General features: G+C 49.6%; 1 protein-coding gene across 1 annotated transcript; it reads right to left on the bottom strand.

Moving 5' to 3' along the window:
- Nucleotides 1-151: 151 nt before the first annotated feature.
- LOC122389148 lies at nt 152-20,714 on the bottom strand. Its single transcript, XM_043380874.1, has 3 exons — nt 20,601-20,714; nt 1,457-2,773; nt 152-1,093 (listed from the first exon to the last, which is right to left on the bottom strand). Exons 1-3 carry the CDS (start codon nt 20,674-20,676, stop codon nt 885-887), a joined length of 1,602 nt encoding a protein of 533 aa, XP_043236809.1. The 5' UTR covers nt 20,677-20,714; the 3' UTR covers nt 152-884.
- Between the last annotated feature and the right edge of the window lie 1,600 nt (nt 20,715-22,314).

Here is a 22,314-nt window from a genome sequence, read left to right as displayed (position 1 = left end):
TTAGAAAACTGAATCGATTTGAGTGGAGAGCTTCATTCTGCGATGTGCTGACGCTAAAACTGATGAACGAAGTCTTGCGAAGCTCACGCTATTGTTTGCATGAAATGACAGTGTTATGAAACAGGCTGTAGGGACGGGACGGCACGCGATAAACGGAATCAGAGTTTATTTCATAATGAATACAGCGCCTGGGCGAATAGACGGCGTCATGCTTCTGACAGCCGGATACCTATACTTACAGAACAGCAGTGACAATACCTATGGAATGGATTACATTGCACTACATCACAGCGAGATGGTACGCGAATGAGTTGACCAGACAGCCCCATAACCCTTACACCGGGATCATCTTAGGTTAGTTGACGTGACTGCTTGGTTATTACGTAATTCAACAAGTGTTCGCGCATGCTTTGTGACGTTTAGTTCCTTGGGCAAGTCCGCCTAGCGCTCGAATACTTCTTGGACACAAGTGAGTCATGAGGCTTAAATGACTTGTTCCCACAGCAGCATAGCATGCATGTACAATCGCTTAAGAAAAAAATCGTACAATTCACATAGAACGTAACGCCCAAGAAAAAACAGCCCACTACACATACGAGTAGATACGGTAGGCATCAACAGAGTCCTAACAAAAAGCAGGCACCGCCCTTGTCAATCGCTGATCGTAAGCTGCCTGCGCTTTCTGACTAGCCCTCGATCCTGTCCACGTACTGCCCGAGAGTCAGACATTATCAATATGGAGAGCTAGACTGACCATACTAAGGTCTTCCCGAGACACACCCCGAACAGCAAGCCCCCTGTCTTGTATCCGACCCCTCCCAGCTATGGCACCTGGTCAAACCAATAACCATCCCTCAGAGGGCAGCAGTAGCACTCGTCACCACCTACTCGAAGGAGTTGTAGTAGCGCCACGTATCTTCCGGGCCCTCTATGGTGCCGTAGCCCCTGATGCCGCTGTCGAGGAGGGCCGCGTTGCGCCGGTTGCTGCGGATCAAAGTCGCAACGATTGCCGCCAGCAGCACGAACCCGGCGCAGACAGCCAGCACGATCAGGATGGTCGATAGCGCCACCCCACCCGAGGTGTCGACCACGTCTGAAACGACACAGGGGGCGCTCGTGTGAAAAGGTACACGGATGTAGATGACGTGCATGTGTCAACGTCAGCCCCTATACTCGTGCTATGTGAAGAGAGTCAACTCGCCAGATAGCAGTCGAATGGCTAAGCTACTGGACAGTGGACATGCAACCACAATTAGACTGAATTTACCTGCAGCCCTACTTCACTGATTCACAATACGCTACGCAGCAAGATTCAGTGGCAGCCAAACGATTCTTATACTGGAGACTAGCAAGACTTAGACGACACTCGATTTCCCATTACCCGTCCGGACCTCCCGGCTACCGATTCCCCATCCGTGGTGCGACAAGTCAGCCGATGCTGCCTGGGCCAGCTCACCTGCGTTCTCTGCCAGCAGGCCGACCATCCTCTCCGACGGCGAGGTCGAGATCAGCTGGGTGATTATGACGGTCGTGGTGCGCGCCGACATCGTCCGGTTCAGCTGGAACACCCCGGACACGTTGAAGGCGATGTTGCACAGCTGGTTTCCGCTCAGTGCCGTGCCGTTGATGTAGATGGGGTGGCCGCCCCGGCGCCGAGCGGCGCGACGGCGACCCTTTGGCCACCGGGAGCGGCTCCTGCCGCGACGCGATCGTCCCTGCAGCCAGCCGCGGCGGGCTCCCATCGGTCCATCCACGATGACGACGTTGTCTCCTCCGTCCTTGTCTTCACTCATCATATCGTCAACTTCGTCAACATCATCATCATCCTCGTCATCATACATCTCCAACGCATACTGGTCATCGACTTCATCATCATGATCATCCGCGTCTGGTCCATCGATGTCGGTGATGCTGGGCCCCCTGATGACCAGATCCACGGTCTGCGGCGGCTCCTCCATGGCCAGAAGGTCGTCCTCCAGACGGGTGAGCGTCACCTCCACCGAGCGATCCGTCCTGTTGACCAGCACCTCGTACACGCCGCCGAAGCCGAACGTGGTGACGCTGCTGTTGAAGATAGAGCCGTTCGAGGAGAAGACCTCCAGCGTAGCGACGTCAGGGATGACGATCTCGTTCGTCGGGTACACGTTGGATGTGTCCTCGTCGGCTGGAGGGGTGGTGGTCTCGAGGTCTGTGTCCGTTGTGGTCGTGGTGTCGTCGTCGTCTCCGGTAATCGTGGTGTCTTCTGGTGCTGCGGTGGTGGTAGGGGTTGTGGTAGTGGTTGTGGTAGTGGTTGTGGTTGTGGTGGTGGTTGTGGTGGTGGTTGAGTTGGGAACGCATCCGCCACCGCCTAGCTGACGGATCAGGGCTCCAGCACCACCATTGCCATTGCCTCCCTTGCCACCGCCGCCCTTGTTGCCACTTCCGTTGCCACCACCTCCCTTGCCTCCTTGGCCACCGCTTCCACCACCGCCCTGGCCTCCACCGCCCTGCCCGCCTCCACCCTGCCCTCCGCCGCCCTGGCCTCCGCCGCCTCCACCCTGGCCGCCTCCGCCCTGGCCTCCGCCTCCGCCGCCGCCGCCGCCGCCGCTATTGCCAGCTCCAGCAGCGCTCAGACTCTCCAGAACCATGCCCGCGGGGCACCCCTGCCCTGGCGACGGGCACAGTGGACCGTTGCGGTCCCGCGATCTCAGGGGCATGTGGATCCTGATGAGCTGGACGTCCTCGAGGTAAGGCTTGTCCTGGTCGGCGTCAGTGACAACCTCCTGCGCTGCCGCTGTCGGAAAACGGGGGGGGTTGGGGGGATGACATCAGCGACACTGGTAGGTAGGTACAGACGGTAACCTTTCTGCCGTAGGTATATATTCTCTCTCTCTCTCCCTCTTTCTCTTCGCAGTCTCTCTCATCCTCTCCCTTTCCCTTTCTATCTCTTTAGCTAGGCTCTCTCACTTCTCTCGCTAAGGAGCCCTTGCCAGCTCCTCATATTTACTATATCTTGTATGCGTTTAATGTTTAACTTGATAATTCAAGAAGGATATGTAGGAAATTGCGTAAGTGGCCTCCGATCACCCTGATAGCGCAAATAAACAATGCAATGATGCATGGGTACGTACCTACCTACAAAAGATCATGCATTATCAATGAGCATATTATGTAAACTCTGCAAATCATGGGTAAAACCGGTTCAGAGCTTTGGTGAATGACGTTATCAACCTATGCCATTGTCAAAGAATGCTCCCTGCCTAAGTTGCAGCTGACGTTGTTTGCGATGGAGCTTACTGTAGGTATTTCTATTTACAATCACGCTACCACGCGACGATTTCCAGCTTTACGTAACGATACGACAAACGAACATCCAAACTGTGTGCCTATTTTTGAACGTAAGTAGGTATAAGAAATGCAGCTGTATAGATAGCGGCAGAATGCAGCAATGACACGACACACTTATACAACCAGTACCTACAGCTACTTAAATTAGACGGTGCACAGTGGCCCTTTTTTGGAATTAGCACGCATAAATTCAAAATATTTTTTCTCTTCTTTTGAGTAAAAAGCAGTCTAATCGTGTGCAAAGCATTCCAAACTATCCGATTGTGCCATTTTTACCTCCTAAAAAATAATTATCTTTGGTAAAACTGACCGCAAAATCGAAGTTTGTTGAGAGGCGCGCGGGCACCACCGGCGGACCCTAAAAAGTGGAGTAGAAGGAACGTCAATTTGTAAGACTTTCGATGCGAAAATATTAAAAATTAGTGACATGGATGTGAAGCTGAGTTTACGTAGAAGCCCTAGAAACCACTATTTTCATTATGTAAGCTTAAATAGACTACTTCTGCCGAATATTGTGGACACAATAACAGGACAATTATTAACTGGAGATGGTGGCATACATATGAAGCTTTATGTTAAGTAGCACACTCCAGCACATGTCGTATTATACATCGTTCGAATCGCCGATCTCTTCTGACCATGTCCACCAAAGGGCATCGCGCCATTTTGCGCCATTTTGCTTTTACGGTGGATAACGTGAGCCAGTTCAGTCCGCGAGCGGCTGTGGCTCCTGAGTCGATACGACTAAGCTCATTGACTTGGCTCGAAGCTGGCGTCACCTGGTGTGCGCCTAAATGTGGCTTGACTTTTGCCATAAGATGTGCTAATTGAAATTATACTAACGGTGGCTGGCAACAGCTGTAGATGCGGTCACGTGACGCCCTGGGGCGTCCTGGCGGTCAGTGCAGCGCGGTCGGCTGGCGGGCTCGCCACACTTGCGCTCGGAGCGGCCTGGCCGGCGGGCGAGCCGTGCGAACGTGCGCCAAAGCTTGGGCCGAGCGGCCTGTCGCTGTTGGACCGAATCTCCTTGGGCAGTTCGTTTCTTTTCTTCTCTTTGCATTGGCAGGGAGTCCTTGATCACGTGGTGATGTCTTGCACCACTTTCAGGTAATGTGGGAATTAATGCGTGCTAATTCTGAAAAAAGGGCCACTGTGCGGTGGCGTACTTTTGCAGATTTATCATTACTTCTGCTTACCATGCGCATTGAACACGTATTTTTCGTAATTCCCAATATGACAGTCTCGTCCTACCCTCCTTGCCTCCCAGTCCGGGGGAATCTGTTCGCCGCGGTCGTCCTTTGTCCAGGCGCTGTGTGACGAAATGTCTAACCGAATCGTATATCAACATATCTACTGCGGATCGATTGTTTGCGATCGGAGGTAGTGGGGTGGGTGGGGGGAGGGGAGGGGAGGTCAGCGAAGGTTACTGCACACCACTCGCGACGCCGCCGAGTCCCGTGTGGTTGCGGTCGCTGTCGCTACAGAAGCAGGCATTACATAACCATCCTGTTCCATAAGCGTAGGAACCATGGGTGCAAGGGTGCAGCTGCACCCACAATATTTCTCCAGTGGGTGCAGACAATGTATTCTGCACCCACAATAATCTGAACCAAAAACCCCTTTTCTCATCAACACTACTTTCCATGCAGCACGGCAAATTCAGGATATGTTGCCCACTATCCATCTTTCGAAGCATTTGCTTTTGTGATGGTCTTCAAAACTAGAGGTGGCAAAAGATGGAAATTTTGGGAACCAGACTCGAACCAGACCCGGCTGGACATTTCTGGAACCAGTCGGACCCGGTCTTAGTTGGAATCGGAACCAGTTGGACCCGTTTCCCAAAAGTCAATTAACCCTCGCCGGACCTATTGGTTTTCTACATACGCGCCGGCCGAGGGGGGGGGGGCGGGTACGACCCCCCCCCCTCGCCGTTTCGCCCCTGGTGGAGCTAGCGCGTCGCGGAAAAAACGAGCGTGTGCGCCGTTACGAGACGCAGAGATTGGTACCCGATTTTAAGGTCCTAGGTCAACCGGTGACCTCTGAGGTCAGGTCAAGTGCCCCAAGGTACGGTTCAGTTTTTGGTGAATAACTTCGCAAAAAACGGCCGCAGAGCGCCGATTTTGGCAGCATCGTGTTCGTCTCGCTCAGGCGCGTCGAATGATATACTTTTTGTCCGGGTCAGGTCAAGGTCAACTTGGGGTGTTGACCTCAGGTCAAGGTCAGGTCAGCACCCCCAGGTCACGAAGTTGGTCGAAAGGGGTCATGTCGCATATCATTCGATTCGGCAGGTCTTCCTGAGTCCATTGGTGGCTTTCCCGACTCGCTAGCTCAATTTGATCAAGAGTTATTGACGAAAAACTAATATGACCTTGATGACGTCATAAATGACGTCACGCAAGGTCAACATTGCAAAAGTGACGCATCCAACCTTGCAAGGAGTGCATAAAATCACGATTCTGTGTGCTTGAGATAGTTGGAGATCGTTCCCGGCGACAGAATAGCAGTTTTCATTTTTCCCCATTGACTTATAATGGTGAGGTCACGAAAATGACCTGACCTCATATGACCTTTAGGAAAAATCCGAGATATACAAGTTGTGGGACTCATAATTGATACTAGATCCTGCAAGTTTCATTTCCCTGTGACATCTCCTCTGGCAGTGAGGGCGTTGCGAAGTTGCGACATCTGAAGACCGTGCAGAGGTTCACTTATGACGTCATAGGTCAGTGACCTGACCTGACCCAAAAATGCGGTTGGTGTCAAAAGATGCGGCTTGGATCAAAGGTCAGGTATGCCAAGTTTCAGCTCTCTATTGCCAGCGTGTTCGGAGCTATCGCGAAAAAAAACCTATGGGGGGGCGGCACCCGCCCCCCCCCCTCGGCCGGCGAGGGTTAATACAAACTACTTGTGGGTATCATTAGTTGCATCATGTGGGTATAGTATGAACAGCCTATTTTCCACTGGGAATACCTACTCATGAGCTACTGTGTGCAAAGAAACATTCACTTCATTCATTTCATATTTTGCAATAATGTGTAGTGTGCAAGATGTATAGTTTATGGTAGGACCCGGTTGGACCCGTCAGAAAATTTCCAGGAACCGGTCTGGACCCAGATGGGTCCAGACTGGTTCTTTGGACCGGGTCCTCGGGTCCACATTTTGCCACCTCTATTCAAAACTTACATTTGTGCTGAAGAAAAAAAAGGAAATGGAGCATGTGATTGAACACATACCGAGCCGATGACCCACTGTCAAAATTTTTAGCCCGATATCTTCGAAAATGGCTAAGTCGGCCGCTTTTACTTTTTGCGGTTATCAATATTGACAATTTTAACCCTCGCATGTGTGCGGCGTTTTCCAGCTTCTAATGTGTAGGGGGAGGGGGGGGGGCTGATCGAGCTAGAGGTTCGCGGAAAAAACGAGGGTGTTGCCCGCGACGAGAGAAAGCCGATGATACCCAATTTTAAGGTCCTATGTCATTGGTTGACCTTCCAGGTCAGGTCAATGACCCAAAAGTCGGGAAAATCGGGACCTGCTAGAACTGCGTAAAGTGAAGCTGTATCGTTTTTTTTCGGGGTGCTGATCACGAATTTCTTGTTAGTTTTGATCACAGATGATTTCTTCATGCATTTAGGCCAGATCGGGTCAGGTCAGGTCAACCATTAGGCGTCTTACCGGCTATCCATAGTAGGTGTCAACTACCACTGCCGGCGTCGTAGCATGTTACGAAGGCACTAAACTACTTCGTTAACGTTCAAATGGATGCTAAATTCGAAATCAGCCCGAAAAAACTACCCTAGAAACATGTAATACTCGAAAAAGTGAACCGAGGTCATCAAAGGTCAGTGACCTGACCTGACCTTCAGGTGACCTTCACACCCACCGTGATGCATGGGAGGAACATCATTTCACATGTTTGAACGTCTACAATCACAAAAAGACTGGAAACGCGCGGATAATGTGAGCTGACATAGGCCAAATCGCGATTCCGGCCGAACATGGTCTCGAGAATCAGGTCACAAGTCAAAGGTCTTTTGGGTCAGGGTCATGAAATATTCAGAGTAGGTGTAAAACTAATCAAATCGAGGTTGCTTAAATTTTCGTCGCGATCGGCCGCTTTTTGCGCGAGTTATTTGCGAAAAACCATGGGGGCTCATCCTAGCCACCCACACATGCGAGGGAATTAATGCTTCCAAATGCACTTATCGGTCGGTACCTTTTCGACATGGTATACACTAGAGGTGGTAAAAGATGAAAATTTTGGGAACTAGACTCGAACCAGACCCGCGGCTGGACATTTCTGGAACCAGTCGGAACCAGTCTTAGTTGGAAACGGAACGAGTTGGACCCGTTTCCCAAAAGTCAATTAATACAAACTACTTGTAGGAATCATAGTTGCATCATGCCAAACAGCCTATTTCCCACTGGGAATACTCATGAGCTACTGTGTGCAAAGAAACATTCACTTCATATTTTGTAATAATGTGTAGTGTGCAAGATGTATAGTTTATGGTAGGACCCGGTTGGGCCCGTCAGAAAATTTCCAGGAACCGGTCTGGACCCGGGCCCAGACTGGTTCTTTGGACCGGGTCCTCGGGTCCACATTTTGCCACCACACCCCTTCAAAGCTCGTAACGAGCCTTCGCTCGGGTGTCGCTCCCTACCCCCCCCCCCCCCGCTTCACCGGCCATGGCTGGATTTTTGCACCCATGCACCCACAATGTTCCAGCCGTTCCTACGCCCATGTCCTGTTCCGTGCATGTATGTGGGGCCGGCGATGTGACTTAAACACAGCCGCGAGGGACAGTAGCAGGCAGTGCAGGAATAGGAGTGCTCCTCACGACGCTTCAAGGTCCTCCCTGCAGAGCTAGATGACTCCGCAAGCTCTGCTGCAAGCACGGGGCTGGGCCATGGGTTGTTTCCTTGATGTGGCTAAAATAGCGCACGGCCACAGCGGTATGACTATATGGTGGCCTTGGAGGTCGGCTACCCCTGTCCATGCCTCCTATCCTATCCGTCTTATCGCCTGACGGCTAACGTCTCGGCCTTGGGTTTTGTCCGGGCATCTCAGCTACCATGGCTTCACAGGTAGACATGGAGCGAGGGATACCAATAGTTTTATATGAGCGCTAACAGCTCCGTGGCTGTATGAATTGGTCACATGGGCTAAGGCAGCTGCATAGGTCTTTAATCGACTTTAGTGACCGTCGCCCAGCTGACGTAAATTCGTTGAAACAAAAGCAAAAGGTTGACGGGAAGACCGCATTCCGTAACCAATGGCCACCCATTGACGGGCATTCGCTGCATCCAAACTGTTGGTCATTGAAACCTTTATCTTGAGGCCCAACCACTAGCGCATAACGCATTCATATAAATGCAAACGACAAACACACCAAGGTTACAAATATTCATACCCTGATATGCTTTGTAAAATATTGGACACATTTTAACAAGCGGAACCCATTACCTACACTGAAAACAAATCGACACAGTGAGGGCATGTTCTGTACTGGTAACACATCAGTCATGTGTTAATCGCACCCAAAACACAATAAGGCTGAGTATTTTCACGCTTGGCGGGACCTTCGACACCATGGGTGTAACTTTGTATACTTTCGAGGTCCCATGTGGGACCCCAATGCGAACATTTGGGACCCCAATTGTCATTTTGGGACCCCAATAGTGGAGGCCCCCGAGACGCACCAGCTACTTTGCAAACGGAGGTCCGATGTTCATATAAAAGGTTCTATGTTTAAATAGGAGGCCCCTTGGACAAATCGGAGGCCCTGTTGGACAAATAGGAGGCCCCCTGAACAAGTAAGAGGCCCCCCGGAAAACAGGAGGCCCCCTGGAGAAATAGGAGGCTCTCTGGACAAGCAGGAGGCCTCCTGGACAAATAGGAGGCCCTAGACAAATAAGAGGCCCCTAGACAAATAGTAGGCCCCTTGGACAAATAGCAGGCCCTCTGTACAAAAAATAAGCCCCCTAAACAAATAGGACATGGATAAGTAGGAGGCCCTCTGTACAAATAGGAGGCCCCCTGCAAAAATAGGAGGCCCCCCTGGACAAATAGGAGGTCCTAGACCTAGACAAACAGGAGGCCCCTTTCACAAAAGGAGGCCCCCTGGACAAATAGGAGGCCCCATGGACAAGTAGGAGGCCCTCTGTACAAATAGGAGGCCCCCTGCAAAAATAGGAGGCCCCCTGAACAAATAGAAGGTCCTAGACCTAGACAAACAGGAGGCCCCTTTCACAAAAGGAGGCCCCCTGGACAAATAGGAGGCCCCTTTCACAAAAGGAGGCCCCCTGGACAATTAGGAGACCCCCTGAACAAGAAGGAGGCCCCCTGGATAAAGAGGAGGCCCCCTAAAAATAGGAGCACTCTGGATAAATAGGAGGCCGCTTGGAAAATAAGAGGCTACTTTAACCAATAGGAGGCCCCCTGGACAAATAGGAGGCCCCCTGGACAAATAGGAGGCCCCCTGAACACGTAGGAGGCACGCTGGACAAATAGGAGGCCTCTTGGGCAAAGAGGCCCCCTAGAAAGATAGCAGGTCCCTTGGACAAATAGGAGGCCCCCTGGACAAATAGGGGACCTCTTGAACAAATAGGAGGCTCCATGGACAAGTAGGAGCTAGAGGCCCTCTGTACGAATAGGAGGCCCCCTGGACAAATAGAAGGCTCCCTTAACAAAAAGGAGTCCCTTCAAAAAAAGGAGGCCCGGGACAAGTAGGAGACCCTTGGACAAATAGGAGGCCCCTGCACAAATATGAGACCCCTAGTCGAATAAAAGACCCCTGGATAAATAGGAGGCCCCTGGACAAATAGGAGGCCCCTGAACACGTAGGAGGCTCCCTAGATAACCCGCGCCCCGTAGGGGGGGGCCGAAACGGCCCCTCCCTGTCCTTTTCGGTCGATATCTCCTAAACGGCTGGAGATATCGCCACCAAACTTTCAGGACCCCTTCGGGCATCAATTTTACACATTGTGACAAAAAATTTTCCAGAGGCTATGATAGGTTGGCCACAAATGACGTCAGAGTGACGTCATGTTCTGTCATTTTCGACCGAAAAAAGACCTTCGCGAGAAGACCTGTCAGGACTACAGCTTTGAAGATACAGAAAAATGATCAAGACATAAAAGGTGTAGAATTGACAGGGCTACAAAACTGTTATCTCGAATTTTTGAAATTTTCGAGTTTTGACCCCCAAAAATCAAAAAAGCATTTTTTTGGATATATTCGCCAAAAAATCCAAAAAGTTTTTTGAGTTTCGAAAAAACCGGAATATATGTGATAGTGCCTACCGTCTTCTATCTACATACAAAATTTCAGATCGACACCTCGTTTTTTGGCCAAGTTATAGCGAAAAAACTGTTCAAAAATGATGACGTCAAATTTTCAAACTCAATTTTTGGCAATTCTAGAACTCGTAGAGCAAAACGAAGACCACCATTAGACTCCCCGTGACGAGCTGCATCGAATCGATACCCATGTTATGCAAAAATATCAACTTTGAAATTTGACCTAATTTGACCTGACCTTGACCTGACCTTCACAAAAACGTGACCTAGGCTGGCCCCAAAGGCTGCCTAACCCACATAATCGCATTTGTCATGTAAAATGGACCATAAAACATGTATCACACGACACATTCATATTGTGACCCCCGGTGACCTGACCTCGCTGTGACCTGACCTGGTATCAGTGACCTCAGATAGCAAAGTATGTGTTTGACGAACAATGTACCATCGATGGTTTTCAATAAATTACCAATTTACTCGCTTTCACAGCACATTTCTTGAATTGCCTTTGAACGGTGAAAATCTGACCTTTGACCTGACCTGTGACGTCATCGGTTTGACCTAGGTCAATGAAATTTGGTCACAAGGTAGTTCCCGGGTGGGGCTATCGAACGCCGTTTGAATTTTGAAAATCGGCCGGTAACTTTCCGAGATCTTAGGGGGGGGGCCGAAACGGCCCCCCCCCCCCTACGGGTGGTAGGGTCCGCCGGTAGCCCTACGGGGCGCGGGATAAAGAGGAAGCCTCCAGGAAAATAGAAGCCCCCTGGATAAATAGGGGACCTTCTGGAGAAACAGGAGGCCTCCCGGACAAATAGGAGGCCGCTTGGACAAATAGGAGGCGCCGTTAACCAATAGGAGGCCCCCTAGACAAACAGGAGGCCCTCTGTAACAGTAGGAGGCTCTCTGTACGTACAAGAGACCGGCGCTCGACCTGTAGAAGCTTAGCTGTATGTACATACACCAGGAGGCTCTCTGTGCAAGTAGTCGAAGTAGGAGGCTCTCTGTACTGTATGTACCTACAATTACAAATAAGAGGCCCCCTGGGCAACTTAGATGCAACACAAATCGGAGGTCACCTATAAAAAAGCGGGACTCTGTTGGAATACCTGATTTAATAAATTATTTTCCTGATATTCAAATTACTTAGGTAATCCTCGTCCGCACATGGGGGGGGGGCAGTGGTTGCCACCCCCCCCCCGCCCTAGGTAGTTTTTTTCTGCTCTGCACTAAACATTTTGATTGCTAGAAGTCGGATGTTTCGTATAGCTGCTGCTCTATCCTTTTTTAGCGTCCAATGAAAATTTCAAGTTTCTGTGGTTTTTGGTTCCGGAGATATGACCTTATTCTTCAGGTAATGTCATAACCCAAATGACAAATACCCAATATCTTGCGTTGGCGTTGGGTCTTGTGAGCTTTTGACACCTTGATTTCGGCCTTTTTTGTCAGTCTTACCTCCCACCTATCATGGAACATGTTGTTCAATGATGTAGAGATGCCAGGGTCAGGATCAAGGTCAACCTAGGTCGTCTAAAAATATTGCGTTTTAGGCAAGCTGAATTTACTTTCGTGAAATTTCTTTGACTGTATTTTTGGTAAAAGCTTCTCAGTTCATGATCTCATGTAATATGGACACATTCACAATCGGTGCACACATCAGTATACACACAGACACACACAGACATACAAACACATGTCATTGACCTTGAGCTAACTTGACCTGAAATGACCACAGTCAGCAAAAACCTAGTCGGATAGTGTGACAAAGAGGTTCTAGCTGGCTTGGCACCACAATACGGCAGCGTCATCGGTATATGATGAGCAGCGCACGTGATATTCCAACGGGCAACGGTGACCCCAAACAGCAACATTCTTTAGTTTGACCTGACCTGGAAGGTCAATGACTGACCTGATGAGGTAAAATTGGTATCATTGGATTCGTCTCTTCCCAAAGAATCTGTTGCTCTTGACCGCAAGGCTTAAAATCTTGTAAGAAAAAAATTGTGGTGATGTCGAATAAGATATCTACACAAGCAGCGGGCCAACCCATCATATACCGATGACGCTGCCGTATTAGTGCCAAGCCAGCTAGAACAGCTCTTTGTCACACTATCCGACTAATTTGCTGGCTGTGGTCATTTCACGTCAAGTTAGGTCAAGGTCAATGATATGTGTTTGTATGTCTGTGTATGTCTGTGTATGTACTGATGTGTGCACAGATCGGTTTGTGTGTCCCTATTACACTTGATCATGAACTGAGAAGCTTTTACTAAACATACAGTCAAAGAAACTTCACGAAAAGTAAATTCAGCTTGCCTAAAGCGCAATAATTTTAGATGACCTAGGTTGACCTTGACCCTGACCCTGACATCTGTACATCGCAGAACAACACGTTCAATGATAGGTGGGAGGTAAGACTGGCAAAAAAAAAAACGAAATCAGCGTGTCAAAAGCTCACAAGGCCCATAGCCATCGCAAGATATTGGGTATTCGTCATTTAGGACATGACATGACCTGAAGAACAAGGTCATATCTCCAAACACAAAAGCCACAGAAACTTGAAATTTTCAATGGACGCTGAGAAAAGATAGAAAAGCAGCTATACAAAAAAAACAGGTTTCTAGCTTTAAAAATGTTAAGTGTAGAGCGGAAAAACTAACTTGGGGGTGGCGACCCTCCCCCCAGGTGCGGGCGAAGGTTAACCGTCACACTTTCTGGGGTCGGCTTACGGCTAGATTCCTTGCGCAATGCTGTGCCGTTTATTTTTTTTCTATAATAAAGGCATTGTGTTTTATTGTCAAAAGTGAAAAAGCCAGAATTTTTCGTCGATTTCGGATGCCGCGGGGGATATTTACATACAAAATAAAAAAAAAATAAATAAGTCATAAAAATGTGTCTACCTGTGATCAGCCACATACTGCTCCATTTGGTTAACTCGTGCCTTACTCGATGTGATATCCCTGCGGAGTGGAAACACTCCCTCGTCAATCCCATCCATAAATCCGGCGATCCTTCCAATCCCGTCAACTTCAGGCCCATATCCATCATCCCAGTTATATCCAAAATAGTTGAGCGAGTGGTGCAGCGACAGCTGTACCACTACCTCACTATCAACCACCTCCTTTCCGACACCCAACACGGCTTCCGCACTCGCCATTCCACCGAAACGGCACTGGTCACCATTTCGGATCGCGTTCTCCTGGCTAACGATCAAAATCAAATTTCGCTCCTCTGCCTGCTTGATCTTAGTAAATGTTTCGATGTCATAGACCATTCTAAGCTTCTTCAAAAACTTCAGCTACACGGTGTGGACACTGCATGGTTTGAGGCGTACCTGCAGAACCACACACAGAGCGTCAGCTTCACTGATGTCTCTGGCAACAGGCAGACATCAACCGCGCTTCCGAACAACATGGGCGTTTTTCAAGGTTCGGCACTAGGTCCCCTCTTATACACCGTCTTTTCAAACGACCTCAGCCTGTTCGTGCCGGATGCGACCGTTGTCCAGTACGCGGACGACACCCAGGTCATGGTCTGCGGCAACAGGACAGCCCTGTCAGATCTGACTGAGCGCATGGAACAGGCCCTTTCCTCTCTCGACCTCTGGTTCCGCGCAAATTCTCTCAAGGTGAACCCCGACAAAACTCAGTTGATAGTTTTTGGCAGTAGACAAAATCTGCGGAACATCACACCTTTCGGCGTCAAATTCCGCGAGCGTACAATTCAGCCCGTCTTAGAAGTTAAAAATCTAGGGGTGGTCTTTGATCGCCACCTGTCCTGGGACGCCCATGTGCAAGAAATTACGCGCAAATGCTTCGGGATCCTCATTGGCCTGTCGCACATCCGTCACTATCTTCCGGTCGAGGTCCTCCCCACCATCGTAGCCGCCCTGGTGCTTTCCCGCGTCCGCTACTGCCTCCCTGTGTACGGCAACGGCAGCCGAAAGAATCTAGACAAGATTCAAAAAGTGATTAACTTTGCTGCGCGTGTCGTATCAGGTCGAAGGAAGTTCAGCCGTTCAGCGGACGTCAGGGCGGCACTGGGGTGGCTCGATGCGGAGGACCTATTTAAATTTCATACGCTCGCATTACTCCACAAAATTTGCATGCATCACACACCAGTGTCGCTTTCATCCTCACTCCAAACAAACCGTGAGGCACGAGAACGGAGCACTCGACATGATGATGACCTGCGTCTGCCACGTGTACGGACGGAGACTGGGAGGCGCCGGTTCTTGTACCGTGCACCGATGCTGTACAATGCCCTCCCAGTGGAAATGCGCACGATGACAGTCGCCAATTTTAATCACGCTCTCAAGCGAGTTATTAGCACGAGGGAAACATAGGAATGCGTGTTTTACTACTAGTTACTTGCTGTCGTCGTCATTATTGTCTTATTTTAGTTTTTCCCTTTTTATCATGCCCGTTTTAGTTTATGTGCATGTGGAAAGTGTGAATGTCTTTTTATATCACTGCATTTCACAACTTGACTGATGGCAAGGAATAGCCACTATGAGTGGATTTGCCTGAATAAAAATTGGTATTGGTATTGGTACAATGTCACCCTGCTGGCCTGGATCCACCAGTAGGGTCAGGTGACCTACCATTTCTTTATCAACATTCAAAAAAAAAAATCATGGCATCAGAACTGTGACGAAAAATAAGTGGCCTAAATCCGATGAGAAAACTGGATTTGGGGGTACCCAAGGTTTGGCTTCTGAGCCTCTGGTCCCCCAATGAAAATTTATTAGAGGAGGCCCTGGCGTGGTTCGTAAATTACCGCTTCCGCAATTGGAGGCCCCTAATTGCTTGGAGGCCCCCACTAAATGGAGGCCCCCTTGGACGTTTGGGACCCCAATGGGGATGTCAAAGTTTCACCCATGTTCGACACGTTTGATAACACATAAAACAGAATAATGACACAATTTTATCGTGCCAAGCACGCTGGACGAATGTAATGCATCAGTGTATCGAAATCATGTGTTGTCGGATATGGTAGACGTGTACCCTTGCACAAATACACTGTGCCATCCACCAGTGAGTGAGCTCTGAACCTTAACTTCAAATGGGGATAAGAGAGGGCGTTTTTCGAGCACCGACTTTTATGCTGGGTTTTTGTAAAAATTTGCCAAAGTGTTTTGAGAAAGGTCAAAATGCACAATACAGCCGAGGGAGTCGATACATGCTAAATTGTCTAGAGCAATATGCGCTGATTACATCAAGTGCAAGCTGAAGCATAGCTAAGGAAGAAACTCCTCCGTCTATATAGGATATATTTGAAAAATCGGTGGCTGTAAGTTTATCCCGGCTGTTTGAACAACTGTATTGTACGGTAGTCCTCCAATTTGGGGCTTCGTCACTTGGTGCTCTGATTGAGCCGTCCACGTGACGCGTTCACCCTTCGGCTCTGAAGTGGCCGACCGGGCGCAACTCCAGCTCGCGTATGGGTCGGCGGCCTCGTATGGGTCGGCCGCCCGCGTGCTCAGCCCTGACCGCGCCCTGACCGTATGGGTCGGCCGGCCGGGTACTCAGCCCTGACCGCACCCGAGCGCCCGATTCCACTCGGGGCCCGGCTTTGGCAGTTAGCCTGTCCAGCCAAAGCCATAGTCCCTTCAACTGCGCCCCGGCAACAAACTACATAATCACCACGTGTTTCCTTCTTTCACTTGCGATTTGGGTTAAATTTAGTAACATATTTACCTTGTATTCTGCAAATGTATTCACACAAGCCTTATGTGTTGAAGACACAATGATATTGTGTTTTAGGACACAACACGACTGGGTTAACACATTTGTAAATTGACACGTCTGCGACGGGTCAAAAAATGCATGATGCAGGGTACACAAGAAAGCCTAGTTAACACGCTCTGCCTGTGCGTTTTTAGTCGTTTTTTGTGTCATTTTGTTTTCAGTGTAGTACTTTGACTTGGTTATACCTTCCTGACAGGAGGGGACAACAGTGAATAATGCCTACCTACATCACATAGGATAGCTCGCTGATATAGGTAACAGCATACTGCGACCAGGATCCGGTTTCTGCGGCATACGGCGAAGGCTTCATTTACAGCTTAGGCTTATATTTTTCTGCAAACATCCCCAATCGCGTGTCATCGACAATCAACCAACACACAATAAGACATTTGGACATCAAAAAATGCAGCTGACATGAACATTGAACAGTCCTTGCGCTATTGAATGTCAGCGCAGGGGCGAGGAATCTCTGGATTCCTTTCAAAAATATTACTTTCAATCATCCCTAAATAAAAACAAGCATAGCAGTAAGAAGTATGTGTGCCATATAAATAATACTGTTCATTTATAGTTTATAGCTATTAACCCGCGCCCCACTGGGGTCTGCGTAGGTATAACACGCCCTACTGGGGGGGGGCTCTCCTAGCCCCCCTCCTAACTCCAAAACTACTGGGCCGATCGTCAAAATTCAAACGGCGTCTGATAGCCCCGGAAAAACTGTCGAATAAAACCTAATTTCATTTACCTAAAGGTCACCGATGACGTCACAGGTCAGGTCAAAGTAAAAATTATTAGCATTTTGGCTTGTTCACATTTTGGGCTCTGGCAGCCGTCTTACAAGTCAGATCAGGCTCATTTTTGGTTTACACACTCGTAAACAGATGCTCTAGAAACCCTGAGGGTACCAAACTTGTACTTTGATTTTCAGATCAGGGTCGTCAAGTCATCGCAGATCACGGAAATATTATATCATGCGTCGGTCACGTGACACATGTTTTATGGTCCATTTAGGCCATAGATTTCGAATTTGATGTCGTCTGTGTCATTTGAGGTCATTTTGAGTTGGATTTAGCTTAGGTCAGGTCACTTTCAGGTCAAAAAGGTCAAATTTTGAAGTTAAAATTTTTCAACAAAAAGGTGTCTATTGGATGCAGTATGAGCTCAGGAACACGATGGTGCTATTTATATTGGTGTACAATGTCAAATACGTGCTGAAAAATTGATTTGAAAAATTAATAATTGTGAGTTTTTTTTGCAATAATGCGTATAACTTGGCCGTTTTTTGAAAATATTTAGCTAAAACTTGGTAGAGTTAGTCATAAGCATGCGATCTATCGCATATATTCCGGTTTTTCGAAAAGTCAAAAACATTTTGAAAAAAATAAAAAAATATAAATTTTAAGTTGTATTATATAAAATTTTCGAAATTTTCAAAATTGTGAAAATCTGAGAGAGCAGTTTGATAGCGCAGTCTATTCTGAGTCCTTTCATGCAAAAAAAATGGATCTAGCTTAAAAACTGAGCTCTTGGGAGCGATTGCCGTGGCTCAATGTTTTGCGTCGAAATCGGCCGAACATGACGTCACTCTGACGTCATTTCTGGCCGACCAATGGTAGCTACGAAGTTCATATTTTGACACAAGGTGTCAAATTGATACAGCCGAAGGTACTGAAAGTTTGGCGTCGATATATTGAACGGTTTGGAAGTCATTGCAGAAAAACGGGAGGGGGGCTATGAATAGCCCCCTCCCCCGTGGGGCGCGGGTTAAATGATATCGTTTATTTGAAGATTATTCGTAGAAATATACATTGCATCGGTGTTAGACTAATGTCTCGCATTTGTCTATTGCATTTGCAAAATGTTAAGGCCCTATATACCAGGCCCTATGTCAAGGTAAAATGTATGGATCAGTATGCCTTAACCCTCGCCAGCCGAGGGGGGGGGGGGCGGGTGCCGCCCCCCATAGGGTTTTTTTCGCGATAGCTCCGAACACGCTGGCGATAGAGAGCTGAAACTTGGCATACGACCTTTGATTCAAGCCGGATCTTTTGACACCAGCCGCATTTTTTGTTCAGGTCAGGTCACTGACCTATGACGTCATAAGTGAGCCTCTGCACGGTCTTCAGATGTCGCAACTTCGCAACGCCCTCATTGCCAGAGGAGATGACACAGGGAAATGAAACTTGCAGGACCTAGTATCCATTATGAGTCTCACAACTTGCATATCTCAGATTTTTCCTAAAGGTTATATGAGGTCAGGTCATTTTCGTGACCTCACCATTACCAAAGGGGGGGGGGGTCAAAGGGGGAAAATGAAAACTGCTATTGTGGCGCCGGGAACGACCTCCAACTATCTCAAGCACACAGAATCGTGATTTGATGCACTCCTTGCAAGGTTAGATGCGCCACTTTTGCAATGTTGACCTTGCGTGACGTCATTTATGACGTCATCAAAGTCATATTAGTTTTTCGTCAATAACTCTTGATCAAATTGAGCTAGCGAGTCGGGAAAGCCACCAATGGAGTCAGGAAGCCCTGCCGAATCGAATGCTATGCGACATGACCTCTTTCGACCAACTTCGTGACCTGGGGATGCTGACCTGACCTTGACCTGAGGTCAACACCCTAAGTTGACCTGACCCGAACAAGAAGTATATCATTCGAAGCGCCTGAGCAGGGCTGCGGAGTCGGAGTCGGTCGGAGTCGACAGTTGTGACCGGAGTCGGAGTCGGAGTCGGAGTCGATTTTAGAAACCCGAGCCGGAGTCGGAGTCGGAGTCACCGAAAATCTGTCGACTCCGCAGCCCTGCTAGGTCTGCGGAGTCGGAGTCGGGAGTTGGAGTCGGACGGAGTCGACAATTCTGCCCGGAGTCGGAGTCGGAGTCGGAGCTGGTTTTTGAAAGCCGGAGTCGGAGTCGGAGTCGGAGTCGCCGAAAATCCATCGACTCCGCAGCCCTGCGCCTGAGCGAGGCGAACACGATGCTGCCAAAATCGCGGCTCTGCGGCCGTTTTTGCGAAGTTATTTACCAAAAACTGAACCGTACCTTGGGGCACTTGACCTGACCTCAGAGGTCACCAGTTGACCTAGGACCTTAAAATCGGATACCATTCTCTGCGTCTCGTAACGGCGCACACGCTCGTTTTTTTTCCGCGACGCGCTAGCTCCACCAGGGGCGAAGCGGCGAGGGGGTCGTACCCGTCCCCCCCCCCCTCGGCCGGCGCGTATGTAGAAAACCAATAGGTCCGACGAGGGTGTTCCGCCGCCACTGCGGACAATGCATGTCAATGTGTCATGGTTAGATTGCTACTGCATGCACGTGCAGGGGCCGCCACTACATTTCTTTGAAATTTGGCCCGCCGTTGGTGACCGGAGAGTCGTGCTCGGTGCAGCTCAGTTGGGGTCTCACTTTGAAAGCGCGTTCCTACCTATGTGCACACGTGGCCGCGCCTTCTACATCTCATTCTCGACGACAGGGCTGGGCTGATTGCGCTGAAATACATACGCTCTTAGGGACCGATTATGTATGGATGGTTGACCCACACTAAGCAGTAACAATGGGAGCCCGGAGGTCTCAAGTTCCGCTTGTGCTTTCCCCAAAAGACGTTTTGCAGATCTATCATGACATTACGTATTATACGATCGAATGCTTTGCATGAAATGACTGTCAGTGTCCATGCCATGAGGCATGAGCAGAATTATCTCCATATAAAAAGTGCTACCGTAGAACGTGCCTTTACCGAATTGTGCGTCACAATGCACGGCGACCCGGGCACGGCTTAATTAATGCGACTCTCTGGATACAGAGAGCGCACTAAGCCGTCTTCCACATAGGTATCTCCACATCGTCAGCGATATATCACTGATAGGGGAAGGCAGGTGAACAAAAACACACTCTCCATGCTGGTGGGAAGATCGCCCTCTGCAGCCATTGAACCTTCCCAGTCCCACCAATGCTGTCGGTTTGTTAGCCTACTTAAATCCTATACCTACGTCCTTTCAGGCCGATGATCCTAATGCACCACATACATGCGACAATACTACACACATCCACATTTCTTGCTCAGTTACGCTCTTATCACGCTTCTGTAAAGCTTAAATCGTCAAACGCTTTGCCGTCACAAGGCGTAGCAACGAGGATACAGAACCACTTGGGACACACAAGAGCCACGATCACGCAGCAGATCCAGTGCTTGCCAAAACAGCAATCCTCTCTCCGGCACATACCTTGGAGCCCATTGTGGACGGTGGCCAGCAGCAGAAGCAGTAGCAGTAGGGGAGCGGGCCGTCGCAGGGCGGCCATCGTTGGGGCTTCGCCGTGCCGTCTGCGCGACTCGGCTACTGCCGGTTCTGCCGCGGGGCTTCTGCCGGCCGATGGCAGAGACATCTAGTAGCGGCGGTCGTAACTAGTCGAGGCATTACCTCCCCGGCCGGCGGTAGAGACGGGCGAGGTGCCGGTGCGACTATTGTAAAGACTGGCCGAAAATATAAACTTTTGGTCGGTATTTCATGTTTCTTTCGCTTCCGTTCTAGACCGTGTGACGTGATGCCTGATAACGACACCTCCGTTTCCGCTGTTCAAACTCGAGGTAACTCGATGTCAAATGCCTGTTCCAGGACGGAACTATCGCAAAAGTTTGGTATTGTTCCATATGTAACTGCTACAGATGTGATTCTCCCGATATGATGAGCTAAAAATTTATGCACTTACATATGTATAGTTCGAAGCTTTTGTACCTAGCGATTAGTCAATTCCTTGTGATGCCGACTCGTAGGTATGCGACTCATAGGAAAGCCGACTCGTAGGTATACGACTCAGTACTGCACGTTTCGTGGTACTGTAGTCGTGCACTGCAGCACTGAGTACCTGTATTTGATTTTTGCTTTGTTTGTTTTGTTGGGTTAGGCCCTTTCGGTCAATTGTGACCATTTCAGAGCCGGGAGGATGATAGGATATAGGGGGAGACAGTGGTCTGGGCAGGCACCCTAGTGAGTCGCCGGGGCTGAGCCCGTCCAGAGGACAGGCCACCCAGCCCCAAGGCACTCACTGCACCCGGCTACGGGGTGCGCTCCCTCGGGAGCAGCGGTGCCGCTCCAAGGGAGCAGCCTGCATGAGATAAAGTTGCATGTCCAGCCCGGAGGAGGGTTGCGGCGTGGAGGAGAAGGATTTCAGTATCCTGAGGATAGAAGCATGGAACGGTGACCTGTATTTGATTGTTTTGTTTGTTTGTTTTGTTGGGTTAGGCCCTTTCGGTCCAGTAAGACCATTTCAGAGCCGGGAGGATGATAGGATATAGGGGGAGACATTGGTCTGGGCAGGCACCCTAGTGAGTCGCCGGGGCTGAGCCCGTCCGAAGACAGGCCACCCAGCCCCAAGGCACTCACTGCACCCGGCTACGGGGTGTGCTCCCTCGGGAGCAGCGGCGCCGCTCCAAGGGAGCGGCCCGCATGAGATAAAGTTGCCTGTCCAGCCCGGAGGGGGGTTGCGGTGTGGAGGAGAAGGATTTCAGTTTCCTGAGGATGGAAGCATGGAACGGTGACCTGTATTTGAGCAGTGAGCACCCGTTTATGCCCGGCTACCTGACAGTTCCAGCCCTCTGTGGTAGCGGACGTCTGCCTGTCTTGTACCGAGCAGGTGCCTGTGGTGCCATCTGACGGTACCAGCCATGCAGCCATCTACGGTACCGAGCGCCTGCCCGCCTGGTACCGAGCGACTGCCCGTTTAGTACTGAGCGGCTGCCAGTGGCGCCACCTGTCGGTACGCTCTCTGGTACATACTGTCTAGTGCCTGCCTAGTGCCTGCCTAGTGCCTGGTATAATGTACCGACTACCGAGTAACTGCCTATGGCGCCACCTGACGGTACATGCACGCTACCAGAGGTATACGGTCATGCTCATATATGTATTTCGGACGGGTAATCGTGTTTGATTCATATATTAT

Source organism: Amphibalanus amphitrite, unplaced genomic scaffold (assembly GCF_019059575.1).
Source record: "Amphibalanus amphitrite isolate SeventyFive unplaced genomic scaffold, NRLGWU_Aamphi_draft 000345F_arrow, whole genome shotgun sequence".
Taxonomy (NCBI): domain Eukaryota; kingdom Metazoa; phylum Arthropoda; class Thecostraca; order Balanomorpha; family Balanidae; genus Amphibalanus; species Amphibalanus amphitrite.
The sequence above is the reverse complement of the archived record's forward strand: the minus strand, read 5'-3'. Positions and strand labels throughout refer to the sequence as shown.

Excerpts from the sequence above, each read along its gene's own strand:
- LOC122389148 (XM_043380874.1), bottom strand. The coding sequence starts at position 20,676 with ATGGCCGCCCTGCGACGGCCCGCTCCCCTACTGCTACTGCTTCTGCTG. Across the intron at positions 2,774-20,600 it reads CGTCCACAATGGGCTCCAAG|CGGCAGCGCAGGAGGTTGTC; the intron begins GTATGTGCCGGA and ends GTTTTCCGACAG. Across the intron at positions 1,094-1,456 it reads CCTGCTGGCAGAGAACGCAG|ACGTGGTCGACACCTCGGGT; the intron begins GTGAGCTGGCCC and ends GTGTCGTTTCAG.